The sequence below is a fragment of the Nerophis lumbriciformis genome, linkage group LG37, assembly GCF_033978685.3.
Source record: "Nerophis lumbriciformis linkage group LG37, RoL_Nlum_v2.1, whole genome shotgun sequence".
In the NCBI taxonomy this organism is placed as follows: domain Eukaryota; kingdom Metazoa; phylum Chordata; class Actinopteri; order Syngnathiformes; family Syngnathidae; genus Nerophis; species Nerophis lumbriciformis.
Window position 1 is genome coordinate 20206384 of NC_084584.2, and position 26117 is coordinate 20232500.

The 26117-nt window shown below is 41.8% G+C and overlaps 2 protein-coding genes across 5 annotated transcripts in view; both read right to left on the reverse strand.

Annotated features, from left to right (window-relative positions):
- Window positions 1-2767, reverse strand: part of cgnb (cingulin b) — a 101042-nt gene extending 98275 nt beyond the window's left edge. Inside the window, exon 1 of one of the 3 annotated variants that reach the window (XM_061930739.1) lies at window positions 2594-2767. Coding sequence is in view for 2 of the 3 variants with exons in the window: in XM_061930737.1 (XP_061786721.1) it covers window positions 2204-2297 (94 nt within the window). In the remaining variant the exon portion in view is untranslated. Of the gene's footprint in view, window positions 1-2203; window positions 2441-2593 lie in introns of those variants that run through there. The other 2 variants (XM_061930737.1, XM_061930738.1) reach the window with 2 other exon arrangements.
- Window positions 2768-4575: 1808 nt separating this feature from the next.
- pygo2 (pygopus homolog 2 (Drosophila)) lies at window positions 4576-21321 on the reverse strand. Of its 2 annotated transcripts, XM_061930746.1 has the most exons (4): window positions 21130-21321; window positions 20427-20517; window positions 18747-18799; window positions 4576-7060 (listed from the first exon to the last, which is right to left on the reverse strand). In XM_061930746.1, the coding sequence occupies exons 2-4, from the start codon at window positions 20476-20478 to the stop codon at window positions 5408-5410; spliced, it is 1758 nt and encodes a 585-aa protein (XP_061786730.1). In that variant the 5' UTR covers window positions 20479-20517; window positions 21130-21321; the 3' UTR covers window positions 4576-5407. The 2 variants fall into 2 exon arrangements, with proteins under 2 accessions (XP_061786730.1, XP_061786731.1); XM_061930747.1 differs by lacking the exon at window positions 20427-20517.
- Window positions 21322-26117: the final 4796 nt, after the last annotated feature.

Below are 26117 nucleotides of genomic sequence, written 5' to 3' on the forward strand. Positions count from 1 at the left end.
TCTGCAGTACAAACCAGACCAAAACCAACTTTGTTGTATCAACAGCAGCCGCTCGCTCTTTCTCACTTGCGCCAACACATGCACATATGGCACTTAGCCAATGATGCGTTTACAGCCACACAAAAAGTCGGACAACTCCAACACCACACATAAAGTGTCATTCTAGGTCGTTACACTATGATTTACCAATCAAATGTGTGCTTATTCTAGTGTCATTTATTAGGAATCTTAATTTATAAATATTAATCAATGCTGTTAGTATATTAAATAAATACTAATAAAAATATATTTTTTACAAACAGGAAGTTGCAGATCCCCTGCTTACATCTCATTGTGCAACATGTGAATGTTTTAATGGGAACTAAATGCAATTTCTGAAAGGGGTACAAATTATTTCCAAAGCAGGACAAACAATACAAGTACACAGTTCATGAAAAACAATATTTTTTGTTATTGTCATTGTAAGTGGGCCTAAACACTTATATTAGAAAATAACCTCTTGGAAATGACTGCTGTCATTTGATTATAATAATAAGAGAATGTTGTCTGTCTATCTGTGTTGGCCCTGCGATGAGATGGGGACTTGTCCAGGGTGTATCCCGCCTTCCGCCCGAATGCAGCTGAGATAGGCTCCAGCACCCCCCGCGACCCCGAAAGGGACAAGCGGTAAAGAAAATGGATGGATGATTTAACTTGTTATTTAGTCAGGTTTGGGACAGGTGTGCTGTTGATGTAGCCACAGTGTGCACGTCTGATTTTGCTCACATGGGCTCCACTGAATGTTCAGGGAGTTTTTGCGTTTGCTCACACACACAAAAAATGAGAGGGAACATTGCTCCCAACAGGTGTAAAAGAAAGTGCATCTCTATCCTCCTTCAAAACTTCACTAAAAGAACACCTCCAGGCAACTACAACCCTAGACTAACACCCTCCCCCCACCACCTCCCCGGATTGTAAATAATCAAATGTAAATAATCAAATGTATATACTTGTTCTTATGCTTTCTGAGCTCACTATGTTCACTGCTCGCTGTACATTTCCAACCAAGTCAGACCTACACTGTTTCAATGTCCATTTCTCAGATGATATAATTTATTGATTGATTGATTGATTGAGACTTGTATTAGTAGATTGCAGTGAAGTACATATTACGTACAATTGACCACTAAATGGTAACACCCGAATAAGTTTTTCAACTTGTTTAAGTCGGGGTCCACTTAAATTGATTCATGATACAGATATATTTATTGGGCGGCATGGCGTAGTGGGTAGAGCAACCGTGCCAGAACCTGAGGGTTGTAGGTTCGCTCCCCGCCTCTTACCATCCAAAAATCGCTGCCGTTGTGTCCTTGGCCCCCAGTGCCACTCACACCGGTGAATGAATGATGAATGATAGGTGGTGGTCGGAGGGGCCGTTGGCGCAAATTGCAGCCACGCTTCCGTCAGTCTACCCCAGGGCAGCTGTGGCTATGAAAGTATCTTACCACCACCAGGTGTGAATGATTGATGGGTTCTACATGTAAAGCGACTTTGGGTACTTAGAAAAGCGCTACATAAATCCCAGGTATTATTAATATTATTTATATATGTTGATGACTGAAGTGCTGATAGCAACCAAACCTAACCCCCGCCCCAACCCCCTCCACATCCCACCTCCCGGATTGTAAATAATGTCAATAATTCAATGTATATACTCTGATGATTAACTTGTGTGATGACTGTATTATGCTGATAGTATATATTTGCACTATGAATTGATTAACATGGACCCCGACTTAAACAAGTTGAAAAACTTATTCGGGTGTTATTTAGTGGTCAATTGTAGGGAATATGTACTGTACTGTGCAATCCACCAATAAAAGTTTCAATCAATAAGATGTGTATCAATATTTCAATCAATAATTCAGATTTTTGGGTACAGTTCTCTAAAAAAAAACAATGGTTAAAGTGCAAAGCAAGCGTTTTGGGAGTTGCTTAATGAACTTGCCATAGAAAGGCGGCTACCTTGCGTACAACAGCAACACTATGCTAATTAGGATTCATTAGGATCACCTCAAAGTGAGCCAAAAGTGTCCCTTCTCTAAAAAAAACAAACCCACACATTTCAGGCCAGGATTATTCTAGAAGCAACAAACGATCAAAGCCCACAATGGAAATAATCCCCAATTACTTCGTCTTGTTGAAGTGAGCAATAAAAAAGCACCTGTCTGCTGCTGCTGCCGGGGTGTTGCGTCACACCCACCTGTCCGGTCAGTCGGTATCGGGTGCGCGTCGAAACCAAGCAAAGAAGTAAACATGATTAAGGAACGCAGGGGGGATAAGACGGCGTCCTATCCAACTTGAGGCTTTGGCCTGCGAGAATAACCTCGCCTATCCTCTTTTACGCAATCCCATCCAATTAAGGACGCGCAGGAGGACGCCATCCAAAGACGCGCGTGAAGCTTCCAGACATGCGTCATGTGTGCGGCTTACTACGGGCTGACTCAAGTTGAGCGCAATCAACGCAGGTGTTCATCGTATAAGTGCGTAATCAGCAAACAAAAAACAAGAACATAGGTTAGCAGCAGGTGTGTGCGAGTGTCTTGGACTTTACCTCGCAGATGATCCAAGTCCTAAACAGAAAAACCTTCCTCCGTCTCGTTGGTGGGATGAGATGTTTAGTTCACCAGAAAAGAGAACGCGTATTTTTGCATGCCCTCTTCGCTACCAGAGCAACCTGTTGCCAACACGCCTGGTCTCCGTGGCCCCGCCTCCCGAGGCACGTCATTGGATAGCGGCGGTGGGCGGTGCTTTGTTGCAGGAACTATCAATTCATTCGCGCGCAGCCTCCTAAATACGAGATTGGTTATAGTCAAGGAAAATGATTCACAAACAAGGCCATTTGCATTAAATACACTTTAAGAGTATTATGTTCGACGTTACATTCCAGTTATCTGGAAATAAACAATGGCGTGAAGCACATTGTAGAAATGGGAAAAATAGAACAAAAAAGCACAATGTAAAGAGAAAACTATATGTTGATCAAAATAAGCAATAACACAATTTTTGGCCTTGAAACATGTAACTTGTTTTAGTCGTTCAGAAAATATTTTAAAAACGTAAAAATGTCTCATCACCCTTTGATATCCCAGGATGTTCAGTTTTGGACACCCCAGCAGTAGATCCGTCTGAATTGTGCTGCGCGCTTTGAATGCGATGAGGTGGCGACTTGTCCAGGGTGTACCCCGCCTTCCACCCGATTGTAGCTGAGATAGGCTCCAGCGCCCCCCGCGACCCCAAAAGGGAATAAGCGGTAGAAAATGGATGGATGGATGAATGCGAAAAACAGCGTCATCTGGTGGACACATTAAAAAAAAAAACATGACAGGCAGTGCAGCAATTTGAAATCTTTACATAAAGGATTAGTTAACATCGGTAGGATCAATAACATTTGGCCCCAAGAGGGACAGATTTGTAACTTTTTGTCCATTTAATTTAATGCACAGAGATAACATGTTTTAAAGTACCAAATGTGACCTATTAACACAGTCTACAAAACACTGGATTGCACAAAAATACCCTTGAAAGTTAGAAGCTACCGGTAAATTATATTTTTGATCCATCCATCCACTTCCGCTTATCTGAGGTCGGGTCGCGGGGGCAGCAGCCCAAGCAGGGAAGCCCAGACTTCCCTCTCCCCAGCCATTTCGTCCAGCTCCTCCCGAGGCGTTCCCAGGCCAGCCGGGAGACATAGTGTTCCCAACGTGTCCTCCTACCGGTTGGACTTGCCCGAAACACCTCCCTAGAGAGGCGTTCGGGGGGCATCCTGACCAGATGCCCGAACCACCTCATCTGGCTCCTCTCGATGTGGAGGAGCAGCGGCTTTAGTTTGAGCTCCTCACCCTATCTCTAAGGGAGAGCCCCGCCACCCGGCGGAGGAAGCTAATTTCAGCCGCTTGTACCCGTGATCTTGTCCTTTCAGTCATAACCCAAAGCTCATGACCATAGGTGAGGATGGGAATGTAGATCAACCGGTAAATTGAGAGCTTTGCCTTCCGGCTCAATTCCTATATTTAGTCTCCTATATTATTGATATTAATTCCAATTATGAAATGTATGGATCTGTAAAAAAGTTTAGTCAATTAGGTCATTAGGTCGTAAGGTTAGTTAACCTTCAGAGCTTAAAAACAAGTTGACATCTCAGATAACGCAGAATGATTCTTCATCTGTAAACGAGTCACTTAAGTTTAATATAAACACCAGCTAAAATGGAAAACAAATGAATAATAAAAATCTGACAAAATGTACAAAAAGAATCTCGTCTTTTACTTCGGATTTCAGTACCTGTGGTTCGTCCAGCTTCCACCAGGAGGCGCAAGAGCACAGCAAAGAAAACAAAAATCAGCAGGTACAAAAATTTAAACGAAATAAGACTAAAAAGGCAACTTGGACATTGAATGATGGTGGAAAGCAGGGACAGAAATTAGGGAGACTTTAAAACTGGACAGAATTGTGATAATTTTTTGTTGGTCTGCTTGGACTGTTACTGCATTGTTCACACATGCTATCCCACCACTGGACTACACACAGCAGACAATGACTTGCAACAACATTCCCCGAAAAAAAAGGAGTTTACGGTAAAGAAATAAGAGTTGACATGAATGTGCAGTATAAAAAGTAACACTTTTGTTCACTTGTCGGCTCTGTTTACACATTTTCCCCCTGATATTTACAATAATATTGTCTCCTTTGGATGCCTCAGCACTGGGGGCAGAATGTTTAAGGTGGATCTGATTGGTAAATAACCTTGGATAAGGGGTGTCCAAAGTCCAACACGCGGGCCATTTGTTGCCTGCAAAATTGTACACATCAAATTAAACAACCCATTTGCTTAGTCGTGTGAATCAACATGCTGAGATGGAAGCTGTTTTGCTTTCATTTTAGATGCTTTGCAATTCTTCACTGGTTATCAGCATGGAATTAGGAAAAAGTGTATGGAAAAGTTGCATCTTTCAATATTTCTCGGTGGAAAGTTTGGACAGCCCTGTCTTAAGAGGATAAAACCCTCATATGGTATCAATGCATTGCAAAGATGATGCACTAGAACATGATTAAAATATGAGGCGTATAAAGCAAAGACCAGTCCAGGCACTCCTTTGCTGATGGTTAATAAATACATTAAAGATCATTTTACCTGGCATCAATTTGAACGGCCAATGGTGCTTGGGTCAGTCACAAAGTGTGTGAGGTAGTGTGTTGGTGTCAGTGCGTGTGTGTCAGTTAACATTCATCACAATCTGAACCCTATTATTGTTTTGGGGACTGGGAACCTGGGGGAAGGGGGCAGTTACCTCACTCAAAGTGCTATCTTGTACATGAGCATGAATGTCAAGTGATGGTTGAAGGGAACGAGTCCAGCAAAGACGCCTCAGCTCTCGTTAGCCGCCACCAGCTGGCCCAGTCCTTGCCGCACAAACACGGCCTGAATGTCCTTGGTCTTGATGCAGAAGTCGCACGCCCACACAGCAGCGCTCTCCCGAGTCAACAGCCCATACGCGGGCTCCGTCAGGCCCGTGCAGTCACGGTGGAACCAACGCTGGCACGACGCCTCACATAGGATGGCATCCTGGTCGTCGTGCACTTCTGCCATGCAAAGGCCGCAGGGGAAGACCATGCCGGGGCCTCCCAGTTTTCCCGGGCCAGAGCCGGGCCCCACCGAGGGGGCAGATGGGCCGGGCGGCAAGGGGGACTGGGTGTTTGGGGTAGAGTTGGATGGGGGGTTTGGGTTGTTGCCAGGGGTGTTGCTTCCATTGTTGTTGGTCATGTTGTTCTGACCCGAATTGGGGGCGGAATTGGGCATGGAACCACCAGTGCCAGGGGTGTTGTTCTGCTGGTTGTGGGAGGCGGAGCCTGGAGCAGAGTTGGGTGGAGTGGACTGTTGCTGCTGCTGGACTGAGTTGTTCGAGTTGGGGGTGTTCGCACTGGTGGGGGGTTGCAGCTGATTTGGGGGAGGATGCTGGGGTTGGCCTGACCCGTTGTGAGGGCCACTGGGGGAGGAGTTTGGCTGTGGCTGCGCTAAGGGAGGCTGGCCAGGTGTGCTGGCGTTGGGCTGCTGCATGTCAGGGTGGCCTTGGAAGTCTCCTCCAGGCTGTGGGGGTCCAGAGTTAGGAGGACCAGGGGTGGTGTTATTAGAGGGTGGGGGGCCGTTGGGATTTAGGTTAAGCTGCTGCTGTTGCTGTTGTTGTTGCTGCTGCTGCTGAGGCCCAGGTGGAGGTCCTCCGCCGCCCCCAAAACTCTTTCCATCCTCGTTGCCTGGCCCTGGTGGACTGGGACCAGGATAGGAGCCATCCTGTGATTGGGGGAATTGTCCTTGAGAAGGCATGCCTGGTAGCCCTCCCAGCATGTTTCCTCCAGGACCACCACCCATTCCACCCATCATGTTCATGCCCTGGCCGGGCCCCATGCCACCCATGGGAGGCATGGGACCATGTGGGGGCCCTCTGGGGCCTCCTCCACCAGGTAACGGTGGACTGTTAAATGGGTGCCCCCCTTGTCCATGTGCCTGTTGTGGAGGCATGCCGAATCGAGGGTGGGGTGGACCCCCTCCTCCGGGACCCCCCATGCCCCCTGGAGACAACATGGGGTTAAAGCCAGACCCGAGGTGCATTGGCGGGCTGAAGTTTGGGGGTATATTGAACTGAGATGGTCCACCAGGAGGAAATCCACCCCCTCCGCCTCCTCCCCCACCAGTTCCCCCACCTCCGAAGCCAGGCATACCGCCAAAACCTAGCTGGTGGTGAGGTCCTGCGTTGGAAGGCGGTCCAAACGGCGGTCTACGACCCGGCTGTCCGCTGCCTGGGCCTCCCATGAAACCCATACCACCGCCGCCTCCCATTCGACCCGCGCCTCCATAACTGCCTCCTCCGCCTGCACCTGGGCTTGGAAGGAATGGGGAGCCACCTGGTCCGCTGGGTCGAGATGGCGGTCCGAAATCATCGTCAAACGGGTTGGAGGCCACCAGGTGGTCCACCATGGGTGTTGGAGGGGGCGCAAACTCTGTGAGGTGCGAGAAGCCCGCAGCCTAAATTGAAAGAAAATGGAATGTTGTCATTTGTATAAATCTAATTCATAAAAATGTAATTATCACATAGAATCATTAAAATACTTTCTTTACAGAACCCATATTCACACGTTCACATTTGTCCACTGATGGCACCTTCTCTACTTGTTATTGAAGCATTTTCATTGACTCAGGTACTGCACGTAGTAACCACAATAATAAATTCCCCAAAAGAAAGTGAATCCACAGCAAGACAGAAAGACGGCGTAACCACACTGGTTATGAGAGTAGTGTATGTGTGGGTGTGCTCCTTCAAGAATGGCAGTGTGTTGGTTGAGTGACTTCAGTAAGCAAGCGGTAGCATGCAGCAGTAGCGAATGTGTCCTGCAGAAATAAGAATAAAGCAATCGAATAGTCATGAATCGGCGGCCTCATCATTCCGACCCGAAAGCGGAGCTCAGCAGACCCATTGTCGGATAAAATGAAGGATGTTACACTTGACAAAAACATCTGCCCTGGAGGGAACATCTCCCGTGAGCTCCTCGACTACGGTTTGGGAGTGGCAGCCGAACAGCAGGAAAGGTGTAGTTAATACTGTTACGTGATTGGCTGTTAGCGTGTCCCTCCCATTGCTCAGTGACAATTCCTGTATTCTCAAAGCGCGAATGATTTGTCATGAAACAAATCTTGCTCCAAAATTTCTAGTTTCTTGTGACCAAAAAATATAAATATATATCGAATATTTTATTGAACACATTTCCGTGTCCATCACGATATATTGATATCGTATCATCGGCCCAGCCCTATATTGTAATCATAATTTATAATAATAAAACTTTATTTCTCATTAGTATTTTTTTTACTATTGTAAATGGAAGGTCAATAAACTTTGATTATCCTGAATATTTAATCAAACATTTAAAAAAATGGTCTTTTAATCTCTGCTAGCAATAATTTCACTTAAATAAATATTAATTTTCTTCAAATGCAGTTGTTTTCCACAGTTGGAAAAACGGATAGGGGTGTTTTCAGCATACTGGCTCATTCGTCTGTGTTCATATGCTAATGTTGCTCATTCGGTTTGAAGCCAAAATATTCCCATTACGGGACATTTACTTTACAATTATCTATTTTCCTCTGAAATGTTGTTACCTTCCCTAGCAAAGTTCTGTCGGAAGGTAGCACCCTACCTCCACTCACAGAGACAAAGATTGTGAAAGATTGACAAAAGGGTTCACTTCGTTCGTGCTATCAAATCAACGTGCTCAGGTGCTGAGAGCGATGCAGAAAGTAAGGCTCAATTTCGAATTCTCCCTCCACCCCCACTCCTCTCCTACTTGACCCTCTCCCTTGGCTCTAGCATCTCGTGCCATGACAAAATATTTGCAAAAACGACCCTATGCATACGGATGTCGATCAAATCTCGCTACGTCATCAACCTTTGTCGTTTGCCAGCAGTGCCGTAAGAGATGCGACAAATGTTTGTTTACTTTAAACGCAATGTTCGGCTTTGCTTGTGCTCTTTTCTATTTTTTTTGCCTCTTTTTATTAAGAAGACAACATTTTTGGAGAAATATGCATGTGCTGGCACATCAGCTTACGTTATGTAAAATGTGTTTCATTGTGTATTTGTGTTTGAAACCAATATTTACGTGCAGTAGCAAATGTTTGAAGTCTGACTAAACCGCTGGTGTCATTATTATGAAAATCATTCATTACGCTTATTACTTACATTTGCACACTTCTTTGGGTTTCTGGTCTGCAATCTTTCTCCTTGCATTCGATATAGTTTAGGGAGGTCTGCGAGCTCACTTCGCTTCGAGCGCGGTACTTTACCCTTCCCCCTTACCCACTACCTACGGTATTTAAACGCCTGTTGATTGACGTGAACGCACAAAACTAAGGAGGGAGGGCAAAAACAAGAGCGGAGGAGAGGTATTCGAATTGAGCCTAAAACCTCTTGCAGTCAGTCTGAAAGCGAGAGACGAAGAAAACACATATGAACATGGCAATTTATTGATGCCGGCAAAACTATAGTTAATTCTAATTTATCAATCAAATAATTGAATTATTATTGGCTCAGGCCTACCCACAGGAGAGCCATTTACGTGCAGTAATGGGGTCCTACAGGTGGTGACATGATTTAATATAGTTTGTAATAAAATAGCCTAATACATGTTATCCCTAAATTTTAAGACAAATCTGTGTGCATTAAGATTTCCTCTAATACTTAAAAAAAGGAGGCCTTTAGCTTCGTTTGATCACTTGATGATTTGCAGTGTGAAAACATGTAATATCAAACACCGTTACTTAGTTTAAAGGGGAACATTATCACCAGACCTATGTAAGCGTCAATATATACCTTGATGTTGCAAAAAAAAGACCATATATTTTTTTAACCATTTCCGAACTCTAAATGGGTGAATTTTGGCGAATTAAACGCATTTCTATTATTCGCTCTCGAAGCGATGACGTCACAACGTGACGTCACATCGGGAAGCAATCCGCCATTTTCTCACTTTCGTCGGTGTGTTGTCGGAGGGTGTAACAACACGAACAGGGACGGATTCAAGTTGCACCAGTGGCCCAAAGATGCGAAAGTGGCAAGAAATTGGACGAAATGTGTACAAAATACGAGGCTGTGGGGAAAGCAGACGAAATGGTCAGTCGTTTGTTCCGCACACTTTACCGACGAAAGCTATGCTACGACAGAGATGGCAAGAATGTGTGGATATCCTGCGACACTCAAAGCAGATGCTGACATCAACTCCAAAACTGGACAGATCAGCTTTCAGGAAAAGAGAGCGGATGAGGGTATGTCTACAGAATATATTAATTGATGAAAACTTTATTCATTACTCGCGGTTTTACGTAAATTATTATACATAAACTGTGTTTACCAATAATTTAGCTTAAGAACATTTTTTTTATTTCAATCATTGGAGTAGTCTTGTGTAATGCAGTATTTTGTGTCTATTTAGGTATGGTTAACCTGAGTGCTGAAATCGTGGAAAAATATATGTTCTTAGCGCGCCTGAAATGGGCTGTCTGCACTCTCAAAGTGCATGTTGTTGCCAAATGTATTTCATATGCTGTAAACCTGGTTCATAGTTGTTAGTTTCCTTTAATGCCAAACAAACACATACCAATCGTTGGTGAGAAGGCGATCGCCGAATTCGTCCTCGCTTTCTCCCATGTCGCTGGCTGTCGTGTCGTTTGTCGGTTTCGCTTGCATACGGTTCAAACCGATATGGCTCAATAGCTTCAGTTTCTTCTTCAATTTCGTTTTCGCTACCTGCCTCCACACTACAACCACCCGTTTCAATACATGCGTAATCTGTTGAATCGCTTAAGCCGCTGAAATCCGAGTCTGAATCCGAGCTAATGTCGCTATACCTTGCTGTTCTTTCCGCCATGTTTGTTTGTATTGGCATCACTGTGTGACGTCACAGGAAAATGGACGGGTGTATATAACGATGGTTAAAATCAGGCACTTTGAAGCTTTTTTTTAGGGATATTGCATGATGGGTAAAATTTTGAAAAAAACTTCGAAAAATAAAATAAGCCACTGGGAACTGAAATTGTGATAATGTTCCCCTTTAACAATTGTACTCACGTGAAAGAGTCTTTAAATGCACAATTACATATCCGCATTACATGGATTCATACACATGCGCAGATGCAGGAGGTGTATGAATTCCAACCAAGAGCATGTTGCGCCAGAAAACCGGTGAGGAATGTTTTCAATCGACGGAAAGTGTGTTCACACTCTATTTAGCAAAATGGCTAACCGTTAGTCCTGCCAATGGGTCTCCAAAAAGACAAGCAAAACAACGTATTGTGCAGGTGTCGACAACTGTTGCTGTTTAAAAACAGCCGTGCTTAGGACTCCACGGTAGTGATATGAGGCAAGTGGATGTAGCAGCCAGGGAAAACGTGTTAATGCCAGCAAGCGAGGTTGTTCGCGGGGTCATGGAGCTCCGTGCTCATACACAATGATAGGGATGTGCAGACCGATTGACCACCAATTGGTATCGGGGGACTTTCATGAAGAACTATGCAATCAGCCATTGCTGATTAATGCCTTTTAATGCTGACCACAAACGCCGATGCTCAATGGTTGACAAGCGAAGAGCAGCTTATTATGTCTCCATACACAATATGAAGCTGCTACCCTAAACAAATAATTATCACTCATATTGTGGCAAATAAACTGCATTTTATAGTATCTTATGTATTCTTATCACTGAAGGACGAATCTAAACAAGTTACATGCACATCGAGAGATTGCCAGGAGAAGGCATGCCTATAGCTAAGGTTAGCTAACTTTAAACAAGAGAAGAAATAAGTGCCCAATAACGTTTAATAAATGTAGCTGGAACAATGTTACAACAAAAAGTAAGCGGATATTAACAGGAAAATAACAAGTAAATTAATAAGAGTTGGAGAGAATAATATCACTGTTGGTTTGTCAGCATTGTCACAGTCAGTTCAAAACACATAAGAGAAAGGTGGATGCATCTAAAAATTGGTGGTGTCTGTCGATATTAAGGGTAGGGTAGTATCAGTGTGTGGTTGATACTAGTGATCGAAGTGAATTTTATTCTCTCAAAATCATTCATGTACTTCATGTTCACAAACTCGGGGTATAATTTTATGCACACAGGAGGGATTTTGGGGGCAAAAACCAAAGGGTTTAAATGAGTAATAATAGTTTTTGCTTTTGTTTAGTTATAGTGTACTATTGACTAAGGCTGGGCGATATAACGATATGCGCGATATATCGCGGGTTTGTCTCTGTGCGATATAGAAAATGACTATATCGTGATATTCGAGTATGCGTTCTCACGCAGTTGCTTTTAGCTGCTGGCATTACACTACAGCCTCTCCTCGCTCTTTCCTGTGTCTCCTCAAAGACAGACAAGCGCACCTTCTTACACACGTTACATACTGTCACGTCATACGTCACATACGTATACGCCCTCGCGCAGCAAAGAGGTAGCAGCATGGCTAACGTTAGCTGTGATGCTAGCGGTAATACGAGAGAAAGAAGGTGCGAATCTGGTAACAAATGAAGGAATAATTAATTCCCCCAAAAAACAGCAGGGGGTCCATCGTCTGGCGGTGGTTTGGCTTCAAGTGGGAATATGTCGAACAGACAACCGTAATTTGTCAAGTGTGGGGCGAAAGCGTTGCTATAAAAAGTAGCATTACTGCTAATATGTAGCATCATTTGAAAAGTCACCTGCTAGAGAATGAACAGTGCTTACTCCGCATGCCAACATCTCCGTTCGGTGCCACACGCCCACACCATCAAAATGCCGAGGCAAACATTTCCAGATCAACACGGTATGAAAAAATAGTGATTTTTTTTAGTTGTGATTTCCTTCTCTGCATGAAAGTTTTAAAGTAGCATATATTAATGCAGTATGAAAAATAATGTTTTAATGTAGACACATAGAATCATCATACTGCTGTGATTATATGCATCAAGTGTTCATTCAAGGCTAAGGCAAAATATCGATATATATCGTGTATCGCGATATGGCCTTAAAATATCGCGATATTAAAAAAAGGCCATATCGCCCAGCCCTACTATTGACTTTGTTTTGCTCCAACACTAGAAAATAGTAAAAAAGAATAAGGAACTACTTTAAATATTGTGTTGATATTGTTAAACAGTCAAGGCCACTCACCATTAGGGATGTATATTTTTAGGATTTAATGGATACCGATACCATTATCGATATTCCTTATCGATACAGGTATTGATCGGTACTATATGTAATTGGTGTAAATAAAGATGTAACAAATGCATTTTTATTGTCTTAATTGTATTGCTTCCTTATTTGTGATTATTCCAAGCTGATTATCAGATCCAGATGGCAAAAAAATAAATACCGTATTTTCCGCACTATAAGGCGCATCGGATTATAAGGCGCACCTTCAATGAATGGCATATTTCAAAACTTTGTTCATATATAAGGCGCACCGGATTATAAGGCGCACCTATGTCAACAAAACAGTCAGATAGGTCAGTCAAACTTTATTAATACAGGTAAAAGCCAGTAAATTAGAATATTTTGAAAAACTTGATTTATTTCAGTAATTGCATTCAAAAGGTGTAACTTGTACATTATATTTATTCATTGCACACAGACTGATGCATTCAAATGTTTATTTCATTTAATTTTGATGATTTGAAGTGGCAACAAATGAAAATCCAAAATTCCGTGTGTCACAAAATTAGAATATTACTTAAGGCTAATACAAAAAAGGGATTTTTAGAAATGTTGGCCAACTGAAAAGAATGAAAATGAAAAATATGAGCATGTACAATACTCAATACTTGGTTGGAGCTCCTTTTGCCTCAATTACTGCGTTAATGCGGCGTGGCATGGAGTCGATGAGTTTCTGGCACTGCTCAGGTGTTATGAGAGCCCAGGTTGCTCTGATAGTGGCCTTCAACTCTTCTGCGTTTTTGGGTCTGGCATTCTGCATCTTCCTTTTCACAATACCCCACAGATTTTCTATGGGGCTAAGGTCAGTGGAGTTGGCGGGCCAATTTAGAACAGAAATACCATGGTCCGTAAACCAGGCACGGGTAGATTTTGCGCTGTGTGCAGGCGCCAAGTCCTGTTGGAACTTGAAATCTCCATCTCCATAGAGCAGGTCAGCAGCAGGAAGCATGAAGTGCTCTAAAACTTGCTGGTAGACGGCTGCGTTGACCCTGGATCTCAGGAAACAGAGTGGACCGACACCAGCAGATGACATGGCACCCCAAACCATCACCCAACCATGCAAATTTTGCATTTCCTTTGGAAATCGAGGTCCCAGAGTCTGGAGGAAGACAGGAGAGGCACAGGATCCACGTTGCCTGAAGTCTAGTGTAAAGTTTCCACCATCAGTGATGGTTTGGGGTGCCATGTCATCTGCTGGTGTCGGTCCACTCTGTTTCCTGAGATCCAGGGTCAACGCAGCCGTCTACCAGCAAGTTTTAGAGCACTTCATGCTTCCTGCTGCTGACCTGCTCTATGGAGATGGAGATTTCAAGTTCCAACAGGACTTGGCGCCTGCACACAGCGCAAAATCTACCCGTGCCTGGTTTACGGACCATGGTATTTCTGTTCTAAATTGGCCCGCCAACTCCCCTGACCTTAGCCCCATAGAAAATCTGTGGGGTATTGTGAAAAGGAAGATGCAGAATGCCAGACCCAAAAACGCAGAAGAGTTGAAGGCCACTATCAGAGCAACCTGGGCTCTCATAACACCTGAGCAGTGCCAGAAACTCATCGACTCCATGCCACGCCGCATTAACGCAGTAATTGAGGCAAAAGGAGCTCCAACCAAGTATTGAGTATTGTACATGCTCATATTTTTCATTTTCATACTTTTCAGTTGGCCAACATTTCTAAAAATCCCTTTTTTGTATTAGCCTTAAGTAATATTCTAATTTTGTGACACACGGAATTTTGGATTTTCATTTGTTGCCACTTCAAATCATCAAAATTAAATGAAATAAACATTTGAATGCATCAGTCTGTGTGCAATGAATAAATATAATGTACAAGTTACACCTTTTGAATGCAATTACTGAAATAAATCAAGTTTTTCAAAATATTCTAATTTACCAGCGTTCTGACAACTCCGTTCACTCCCAAAATGAATAAACAGCTGATTTACTCGTGTTACGTAAATCAAACGTGCAATCACAATATAGTAACACGTGAAATAGTGCAGAGCAATAACAATATATCAATAACTCAACGTTGCTCAAACGTTAATGTCACACAACACAACACACTAAATAAAGCTCACTTTATGAAGTTATAGCTCATTCACAAATCCCTCGAATTCTTCCTCTTCAGTGTCCGAATTAAACAGTTGAGCGAATACGGCATCCAACATGGCCGGCTCCGTCTCGTCGAAGTCGTCATTAATGGAGTCAGTGTCGTTGCCGTTTATTAGTTCAGTGACAATTCCTGCCTTCCTGAAAGCTCGGACCACAGATGAGACTGAATCAGCCCAGGCATTTACGATCCACTGGCAGATAGTGGCGTATGTCGTCTGGCGCTGTCTCCCTGTCTTGGTGAACGTCACGTGTGTTCGCCTTCTGTCATCCACTGTTCCCACGCAGTTAGCAGTCTAGCTTCGAATGCCGTGTTGACACCAATATCTAGCGGCTGGAGGTCTTTTGTCAATCCACCCGGAATGACGGCGAGTATTGAATTAAGCGCGTAAGCGTGTCTCTTAATGTGATGTTATGAGCTAGCAAATATAACAACTACACTACCCAGCATGCAACGATAGTGACGAGCATGCGCGGTAGCCCTGAGAAACGCTTCTCAGGGCTACCGCGCATGCTCGTCACTATCGTTGTATGCTGGCAGTTAGAATGTGGTTATGAGCACGCTGTGAGTAAACGTTGAGAACTCAGTTAACACGCCTCGTCTGCATTATTTATAATTAGACAGACAACACACTTAATAGGAGCCATTTTGGGGTCTTTACATAAACACACAAATGGAAATGAAACGTCACATATCCCAGCATGCACCGCGCGCTTCTTCTTCTTCTACGGGGAAAAAAGATGGCGGCTGTTTACCGTAGTTGCGAGACCGAAACTTTATGAAAATTAATATTAATATTAACCCATATATAAGGCGCACCGGATTATAAGGCGCACTATCAGCTTTTGAGAAAATTTGTGGTTTTTAGGTGCGCCTTATAGTGCGGAAAATACGGTAATCAATCTCAATTAATATAACCATTTTTTACATCATTATTAACCTGCCAGTTTTAAAGTATCGAAACAAACCAGAGATTAGTTCAACATTTTATTACAATTCAAGTACTGTAAATAAAAGTAAACTAAATAAGAAAACGCACTATAACAGAACAATTTAACAATAATACATTTGACTTTACATGTCTTCAAGTAAAAAGTGCACACAAAAATGCATAAGTTATTATTGTAACATTGGTGATCCAACTATAGTATTAGAAGCTGTCAAGTTATAAATATATAAATATATAAGTAGCCCATTGGTGGCGTCCACAACTTTTTAGCAGTAGTAGCATTGTTTTTACACACAGCTTTTGGACGACAAGTAGTCATCAAATTTGCAAACCAAATATCACCTGACACGTAGAAGTCAATTGGGAACTGTTCGGCTCTGTATTTTGGATCTAGTTTGGTAGTTTGGGTTGGCCGCGTGTCCTGAAGGCAGGCACAGAGAAAATCTGAGAAGTTCCAGTAACCATGATTTACCATTTTCTTTTCAATGATAGCATCTCAGTCACATTACGCCAATTTCTGCGATTTTCCGCATTTAGATTGTTTTTAGCGAAAACTGATTCCATCCGCAATTCCAATGACGTGTGAATCTATGATTCTGTTTACTTCTACATATTTTTAACCAGGGGTAGGGCGGTAAAGGTCGACTCTGATTGGCTGTTCTGCCGTGTCTTTTTTATACTATGCAGCGGTACCTGAATAAATGTGACAGCGACTACCAGCAGGATTAAAAAGTATATAGGCGTAGCATTAGTCCAGAATTTTAACGATCTTCCTGGACTGACCCAATTATGGAACTAGTACCAAAAAATACCAGTACTTGGTATACACCAAATATATATTGAAAAATGTACAGCTAAAACATGTGATTGGTATCGAAATCGGCAGCATAAAACCTTGATCGGAACACCCCTACAAAATTGCCTTTTGCGTGGGCGGAGGCCGCTTCACATGGCTTTAAGATGAGCCGCTGTTGCTTTTCTGCCACCATTGCTGTGAAAGTGCGTGATTTAATGTGCAAAAATAAAACCTCTGATTTGTATTTTTTTAACAAAAAATGTAATATACAATTTTTTTGTTTTACCCCCTACTTTTTAAAGAAACCCACACATACAAATGACAGAAATAATTGAAAACAAGTTTCACTTTTATTAAAAACTAATAGTTTGAAATGACACTGCATCTTACTTTTAGCAAAATTAAATTGTTGTTCTTTTTAAACCAGATGTAAATTGCACTTTGTATGGAATAAATCTCAAAGAACTAAATTAATAGCTTCCTCTGGAAGGCAATACTTCTGCTTTGAATAAAATAGTTCTGTAAACAAAATGTAGCATTGCATGCAAATAAATGAAATCCAATAAATCTAAAAATATTCCAATAATCAATCAATAAAGTGCGGACATAAAACTTAAAATACCTCTGTATATAAAAAGGTAGTATTGTACGCAACCAAATCAAGTAAAACATTGAGAGGACTCTATAGTTTCAGTAAGTGGATAAACGCAGGCTTTTCCATTGTATGTGAAGTACATTTTGTCGATGTGCAGAGCAACTGCTTTAGTTGTACTTTTTACTCATCATACATGGTACGTTGTGTAAATGATTCCACCACAGTAAGCAGGCGTTTGTTGTTAGTTATTGCAGTCTTGTTCGCCTTGTTAAGAGTTGTATTTTCCCCGCTATAAAGCGCTCCTTTATAGCGGAAGCTACGGAAACTCCAGGGGGAAAAAAAGCAAAAAACATCCTTTAAAAAAATAAATAAATAAAACCATCTGCCACAAAAAACTCAAATTAGGGTTGGGCGATATGGCCTTTTATTAATATCTCGATATTTTTGGGCCATGTCACGATACACGATATATCGCCTTAGCCTTTAATAAACACTTGATGCATATAATCACACCAGTATGATGATTCTACATTAAAACATTCTTGTTCATACTGCATTAATATATGGTCATTTTAAACTTTCATGCAGAGAGGGAAATCCCAACTAAGTCAAATTAGCAAAACTGTATTTATTAAACAGTTATTAAGCAGTGGCACAAACATTCATGTCATTTCCAAAACAGAAAGTGCAAGATTGTCAGAGACATTTTAAAACCAGCTATTAGTGCACTTTTGTGCATGATGTCACACAAGATATTTCAAAAACTGTCAAATAAAAATGAGCTGCATAATAGGAAATCGAACAGTGTTTGTCCTTCGTTCTGTGGTAGGTTCCTGCGGATGTTATCTCCTTCTGTTGTTGATTTTTTTTTCATACGGTGTTGATCTGGAAATTGTTGCTTCTGCATTTTGTGGGTGTGGCACCGAACGGAGATGTTGACAAGCACTCTTCATTCTCTGTATTCTTTGTAGCATCTTTTCAAATGATGCTACAAATTAGCAGTGCTGCTACTTTTTTGTAGCAACGTTTTTGCCGCATAATTGTTCAACATATTCCCACTTGAAGCCAAACCACCGCCAGACGATGCACCCTGTGCTGTTTTTCTTGGGAATTAATTATTCCTCCATTTGTTACCAGATTTGCACCTTGTCTCTCTCGTATTACCACTCGCAACGCACAGTTAGCATCACAGCTAATGTTACCCATGTAGCTACCTCTCTGCTCGGGGAGGGCATGTGACGTTGCACCATGACGTATGTAAGAAGGTGCGCTTGTTTATGTCTCTGTGAGAAGGAGAGACACGAAAGAGTGGGAAACGCATGCAGTGTAATGCCCGCAGCTAAAAGCTATATCTATATATCGCCCAGCCCTAACTCAAATTCATTGATAAAATCGATGAATCGCCCAGGCCTATTCAATCGTGATTAAAATTGGACTAATTGTTCAGCCCTAAACCATAACAATGGACTTTTGCGTCAAATGGTCATTATTAGACATATAAAAACAAAGCTTACTACCTGTGACGTGGACTTCCTCGCCTTCTTCTTCTCTGGGCTCTTCATTTGTGAAGCTGCAATAGAAACAATAAGCAGAAGAGATGAGGAAAGGGATTACCGTATTTTCCGCACTATAAGGCGCACCTAAAAACCACAAATTTTCTCAAAAGCTGACAGTGCGCCTTATAACCCGGTGCGCTTTATATATGGATAAATATTAAGATTCATTTTCATAAAGTTTAGGTCTCGCAACTACGGTAAACAGCCGCCATCTTTTTTCCCCGTAGAAGAAGCGCGCGGTGCATGCTGGGATATGTGACGTTTCATTTCCATTTGTGTGTTTATGTAAAGACCCCAAAATGGCTCCTATTAAGTGTGTTGTCTGTCTAATTATAAATAATGCAGACGAGGCGTGTTAACTGAGTTCTCAACGTTTACTCACAGCGTGCTCATAACCACATTCTAACTGCCAGCATACAACGCTTCTCAGGGCTACCGCGCATGCTCGTAACTATCGTTGCATGCTGGGTAGTGTAGTTGTTATATTTGCTAGCTCATAACAGCACATTAAGAGACACGCTTACGCGCTTAATTCAATACTCGCCGTCATTCCGGGTGGATTGACAAAAGACCTCCAGCCGCTAGATATTGGTGTCAACAGGGCATTCGAAGCTAGACTGCTAACTGCGTGGGAACAATGGATGACAGAAGGCGAACACACCTTCACTAAGACGAGGAGGCAGCGCCAGACGACGCCAACATCTGCCAGTGGATCGTAAATTTGCCCAACTTTTCACTTCGGACACCGAAGACGAAGGATTTACGAATGAAGAATAACTTCAGAAAGTGAGCGCTATGTTTATTTTGTGTGTTGTGACATTAACGTTCGAGCAACATTATGTTGCTATTGCTCTGCACTATTTTGAATTTTACTATGTTTGTGATTGCACATTTGCGTACATTTTGGGAGTGAACAGAGTTGTTAGAACGCTGGTTTTTAATATATTATTAAAGTTTGACTGACCTATCTGACTGTTTTTTTGACATTCCCTTTAGCGCAGCGTAGGCGCGGCTTATAGTCCGGGGCGGCTTATTGGTGGACAAAGTTATGAAATATGCCATTCATTGAAGGTGCGGCTAATAATCCGGTGCGCCTTATAGTGCGGAAAATACGGTATTATCTACCACAATGCTATTAGTGGACCAACAATCAAGAGGAGCATCCCATTAGGATTGGCCAAACACCCCTTAGTGACAGAGTGGAGCAGTTATTCAGACCTAGGGCCTCTTTTTTTTTTTTTTTCAGTGCGTCCAAGTCCAACAGTTGAGATGGAATCAATGAAGCGACAGACTGGCATGAGGACAAGATGCTTGTACATCCAGGCTGTTAAAATCGTAGTCATGGAGCCTTGGTAGACTTTTTAAGGGGGGGAAAAGGGGGGAGAGAGAGGCCGCAAACAGGCAGAAGGTCAATGAGGGGAGGAGGACAGGTAAAGACGAAGACATGAGGAGCTGAAGGAACACTGATAGCAGGAGATCCACTTTGTGAAAGACAGCCACCAGTCGTGAAGTTGGACATAATCATGGAGGGAAGCCGAAAAGGGGTTTGCTATAACAGCACCAGTGCAGCCCTTTGCAGCGCAGTAATGGATGAATCCTGCTGATTTTTTGGGGGGGTAGATGGGTGAAGTTCATTCCTACCTTTGCTTCGTTTTCCTTGTCCCGCCAGTAGTCTCCCCGATTCGGCAGCCATTAGCTAACACTATTGTCGGTGATGTCACCGACTCATATGCTAAGAGAGGAAGGGGGAAAATGTAAAAAAATAAAAATAAAAATGACGAAGTCCTGCGGGTGGCGGGGTCCAATCTAGCTCCGGGTCATGTCAAAATGGCGAGTTTGGTGGTGTGGATTTTGACTCGAGGCCCAGGTCTGCACACTCTGCTTGTTGTCACGCCAGGATTTGGTCACCAAATCATCGTCAGTTTTTATTTGAAAGGTGAGCTGGTTGCTTCTAAGACTGTAAAGTAATTATATAAACAGGTAGCTGGCTACCTGCATCGGTGTCAGTGGACTTAAAGAGGACATGATGACTTACAGATGTGCACAGCTTGGATGCCACCTTAGGCTAGCGAGCTAGCCACGTTTACTCAAATGTGGCTACCGCGTTTAGCGCACACCGAATAGCCACAACACTTGCGATAGACACCGCAAAAATAGTGAGTTATCACAAATGTAACGTATCACATCAGCAAATAGAAGAGGCAAAGGCAAATGACGCCGTTGGTAAATGTTGTTTACTATATACTAGCGTTAGCCCGCTAGCTAGCTAACGTTAGCATGCCACTGGCGATAGCTAGCCATCGTTTTCTTTTCTGCGGGGGGGGGGGGGGGGGACAAACTGTACCCTTTCTTCCGTCGCTCTCGCTCTGCTGTCCGTTAAATTGCAACTCTCTGGCGTCTTCACTCGCCGATCCACCATTTAACTAGAACTCATTCGGGGGAGGGAAAAACGCTATTTTTTGCCATTATTATCGTGGCCTTCCTTTGCCACCGGACAAAGAGGGACGAGCAGGGGTAGCCCTAACCATGGACGAGTACATGTCGTGCTAAAATGGGGGTGTTCGTAGTCGCCACTGACGAGAAAAATATTACCACAAAACAAAAATCACGATACATTTTCACACCATGTGACATTCTGTAAAAAGGCTAAAAATAGTTGATTAAAGCATCAACATTACAATTGTTTATTGGTAGTTTTATTCATCAGATACACTTGGTGTTACCCACCTCCGGCACCCATTTTAAAACAGTCCATTTTTTTAAATAAAGCAGCGTTTAATTAAAACTGTATTATAATGTACTATTTTAGACAGTATTTAGGCAGAATTGCGCTTTTTTTTTTTACACAAATTATGCATTAAAATGTCACAGGAGACGTGTTGGTTTATCAATATTATACGAATAGTTAGAGTTTATACTAGAGATGTCCGATAATATCGGCCTGTCGATACTATCGGCCGATAAATGCTTTAAAATGTAATATCGGAAATGATCGGTATCAGCTTTTTTATTATCGGTATCGTTTTTTTATTTTATTTTATTTTTTTAAATTAAATCAACATAAAAAACACAATATACACTTACAAATAGTGCACCAACCCAAACCCCCCCCCGCCCCCCATTGACACTAATTCACACAAAAGGGTTGTTTCTTTCTGTTATTAATATTCTGGTTCCTACATTATATATCAATATATATCAATACAGTCTGCAAGGGATGCAGTCCGTAAGCACACATGGTTGTGTGTGCTGCTGGTCCACTAATAGTACTAACCTTTAACAGTTAATTTTACTAATTTTCATAAATTACTAGTTTCTATGTAACTGTTTTTATATTGTTTTACTTTCTTTTTTATTCAAGAAAATGTTTTTCATTTATTTATCTTATTTTATTTTATTAATATTTAAAAAAAAGGAAGAGCTGGACGAAGTGGCTGGGGAGAGGAAAGTCTGGGCTTCCCTGCTTAGGCTGCTGCCCCCGCGACCCGACCTCAGATAAGCGGAAGAAGATGGATGGATGGATGGATGGACCTTATCTTCACCATACCTGGTTGTCCAAATTAGGCATTATAATGTGTTAATTCCACGACTGTATATATCAGTATCGGTTGATATCGGTATCGGTTGATATTGGTATTGGTAATTAAAGAGTTGGACAATATCGGAATAAAAGCCATTTTCGGACATCCCTAGTTTATACCCATTTACATCAATGTATATAATCACTTTTAATTCAATTATCTTGTATTCACATGCAATGTAATGATACTACTAATAATGAGGAAATGTGTTATATATTTTGAAATACTCCAGTAAAACCAAAAATGGTCATCTTTTAGGTGTAAGGACGTGTCTGTAATTTGAGTATGTTTTTAAATGTGTAAATCAAAATATTATGGATTAAAATGTACAAAATGCGTGGGTTTAATTAATGCCAACACACAGTTTTAAATTAAAACTATATTTTAGTTTAAATTGTATGCACAATTTAGGTAGAGTTGTACTGTTTTTCTGCACTTTTTTGACGAGTTATGGTTTAAATACACAATATATGAGGGTTTGGTTACTTCAAACTAAATTTTCATTGCAATTGAATGCACTTTTTGGAGAAAATGTATATTAAATGTACATGTGAGAGTTTAATTAAAATCACATTTCAATAAAGAATGCATGCAATATTTAGTTTGTATTGAGTTGTACTGTTTTTTTACTTATTTAATTTTTTTTTACATATTGTGGATTAAATTAACAACATGAGAGGATTGAATTAAAACTGCATTTCAATTAAAATTGTATTCAATGTTCAGGCAGAGTTACTGCTTTTTTGCACTGTTTGGACATATTGTAGGTGAAATATACAACTTGTGGTTGAGAAATTTACTTTTTTATTACTGGATTAATTCAAGGAAATTTACGGTTTGAATGAATCTAATTATTATCATAGTCATTAGAATTATTATAAGTATTTTCCCTGTCATTTCTTCAGTATTAGATTTGTTATTAGATGGTTGGCTGAAAAATGTCATTGTTTTCTAATTCATTTTGTCCATTTAAGAGTGTTTGGGTATAGGTAGCAGGTATAGATAAATGTGGCTTGTCTGGCAAAATGGATGAAGTCTCATGGTTTTTTTGTACGTTCATGTAGGGTATTGTGTATTTTGTGTTCAACAAGAGGACTGCGTCGTTCGACATGGAACGTGGACTATTGTGAGCAGGACTGTTTGCCACAGCAGAAGAACACAAGAACGTTAGTGATTTTTTGTCTTTTAGTTTAAATAAATATACAACACTGCAACTGGCGTATTCAGAATTTTTACTAAGAACAAATTTGATGTTTTTTTTTACTAGAAAAAACAACTAAACTTTTTTGCAATGTTTCAGCTGAGTTGCTGTTTTTTGGCACTTTGTGGACATATTGTGATTACATATACTGTACATCTTGTGAGGGTTTAATTAAAACTACATTTTAATTAAATTGTATGCAATATTAAGGAAGAGTTCCAGTGTTTTTCTGCACTTTTTGGACAAATTATGAATCATAATTCACAACACATGGTGGTTTAATCAATTAATCAATATATAATCACTACACTTTCAAGTTTATGAACACACTTAAGTCGTCCACCCCCTTTTCAATCCTCTAACCCCTTTTCACTCTTCCTCACTGGAGAAGACTGTAAAAGCCATGACAAGAGAAAAAAAAGTAGATTGTTCCCAAAGGAGCAATCAAATGCAAGGAAAATCCCAAATGGATCCAGTAATGGTATTTTTGATTAATATTGTTATTAACAAAATAAGCCTTTACAGCAGATTGTTTTTGTAGATTTAAAGCTAAATGACTTTTAAAGGTGAAATAACTCCAAAGGGGACCAGGTCATGGAGGAGCCCAAGAAGAACATGAAGAGCTCCATAACAACAAACGCTTACATCAGCAGACTGATCTGGGTCGACACACTGGATACTTGTCGAACTTTAAAGGCTTACTGAAACCCACTACTACCGACCACGCAGTCTGATAGTTTATATATCAATGATGAAATCTTAACATTGCAACACATGCCAATACGGCCGGGTTAGCTTACTAAAGTGCAATTTTAAATTTTGCGCGAAATATCCTGCTGAAAACGTCTCGGTATGATGACGTCAGCGCGTGACGTCACGTATTGTGGAGGACATTTTGGGACAGCATGGTGGCCAGCTATTAAGTCATCTGTTTTCATCGCAAAATTCCACAGTATTCTGGACATCTGTGTTGGTGAATCTTTTGCAATTTGTTCAATGAACAATGGAGACAGCAAAGAAGAAAGCTGTAGGTGGGAAGCGGTGTATTGCGGCCGACTGCAGCAACACAAACACAGACGGTGTTTCATTGTTTACATTCCCGGAAGATGACAGTCAAGCTTTACCATTGGCCTGTGGAGAACTGGGACAACAGAGACTCTTACCAGGAGGACTTTGAGTTGGATGCGCAGACGCGGTACCGTGAGTACGCATGCAGCTGCGGCTTCCAAACATTTGATTGCTTGCCCGTACGTGCGTGCCGCTATGTGCATGTTACATACGAAACTTTGGGGACTTTGGGGAAATATATGTGCTGTATGAACTTTGGGGAGGTGAACGGTACTTTGGGCTGTGGGATTGAGTGTGTTGTGCAGGTGTTTGAGTTGTATTGGCGGGTTATATGGACGGGAGGGGGGAGGTGCTTGTTATGCGGGATTAATTTGTGGCATATTAAATATAAGCCTGGTTGTGTTGTGGCTAATAGAGTATATATATGTCTGTGTTTATTTACTGTTTTAGTCCCACCCGCCTCTCACAGCATCTTCCCTATCTGAATCGCTCCCACTGCCCTCTAGTCCTTCACTCTCAATTTCCTCATCCACAAATCTTTCATCCTCGCTCAAATTAATGGGGAAATCGTCGCTTTCTCGGTCCGAATCGCTCTTGCTGCTGGTGGCCATGATTGTAAACAATGTGCAGATGTGAGAGCCCCACAACCTGTGACGTCACGCTACTCGTCTGCTACTTCCGGTACAGGCAAGGCTTTTTTATCAGCGACCAAAAGTTGCGAACTTTATCGTCGATGTTCTCTACTAAATCCTTTCAGCAAAAATATGGCAATATCACGAAATGATCAAGTATGACACATAGAATGGACCTGCTATCCCCGTTTAAATAAGAAAATCGCATTTCAGTAGGCCTTTAACCATGGCACCGTCACCATGTGTGAGTCCTGACGCAGAGAAATACGACAAAGCAGATACACAGTAAGTTGGAAGGTATTAATAATATTACAAACAATTTTAAATCTCACCCTATCTCCACCTGGCGGACAAAACTCATTTCGGCCGCTTGTACCCGTGATCTTGTCCTTTCGGTCATAACCCAAAGCTCATGACCATAGGTGAGGATGGGAACGTAGATCGACCAATAAATTGAGAGCTTTGCCTTCCGGCTCAGCTCCTTCTTCACCACAACGGATCGATACAGCGTCCGCATTACTGAAGACGCCGCACCGATCCGCCTGTCGATCTCACGATCCACTCTTCCTTCACTCATGAACAAGACTCCGAGGTACTTGAACTTCTCCACATGGGTCAAGATTCTCTCCCCAACTCGGAGATGGCACTCTACACTTTATATATATATATTTTAAACTATTATATTTTAAAATCTGTCCTTTCTAATCCTTTTCCACCGCTTGTTACTCTCGGTGTCTCCTAGCCGTGTGGTTTTTGCGATTCTGAGGGGGTGCCATTGCATCATACTGTCATGTTTGTAAATCTAACTTGTGAGTCAGTGACGTAGGATCATACTGTATGTTTGTAAATC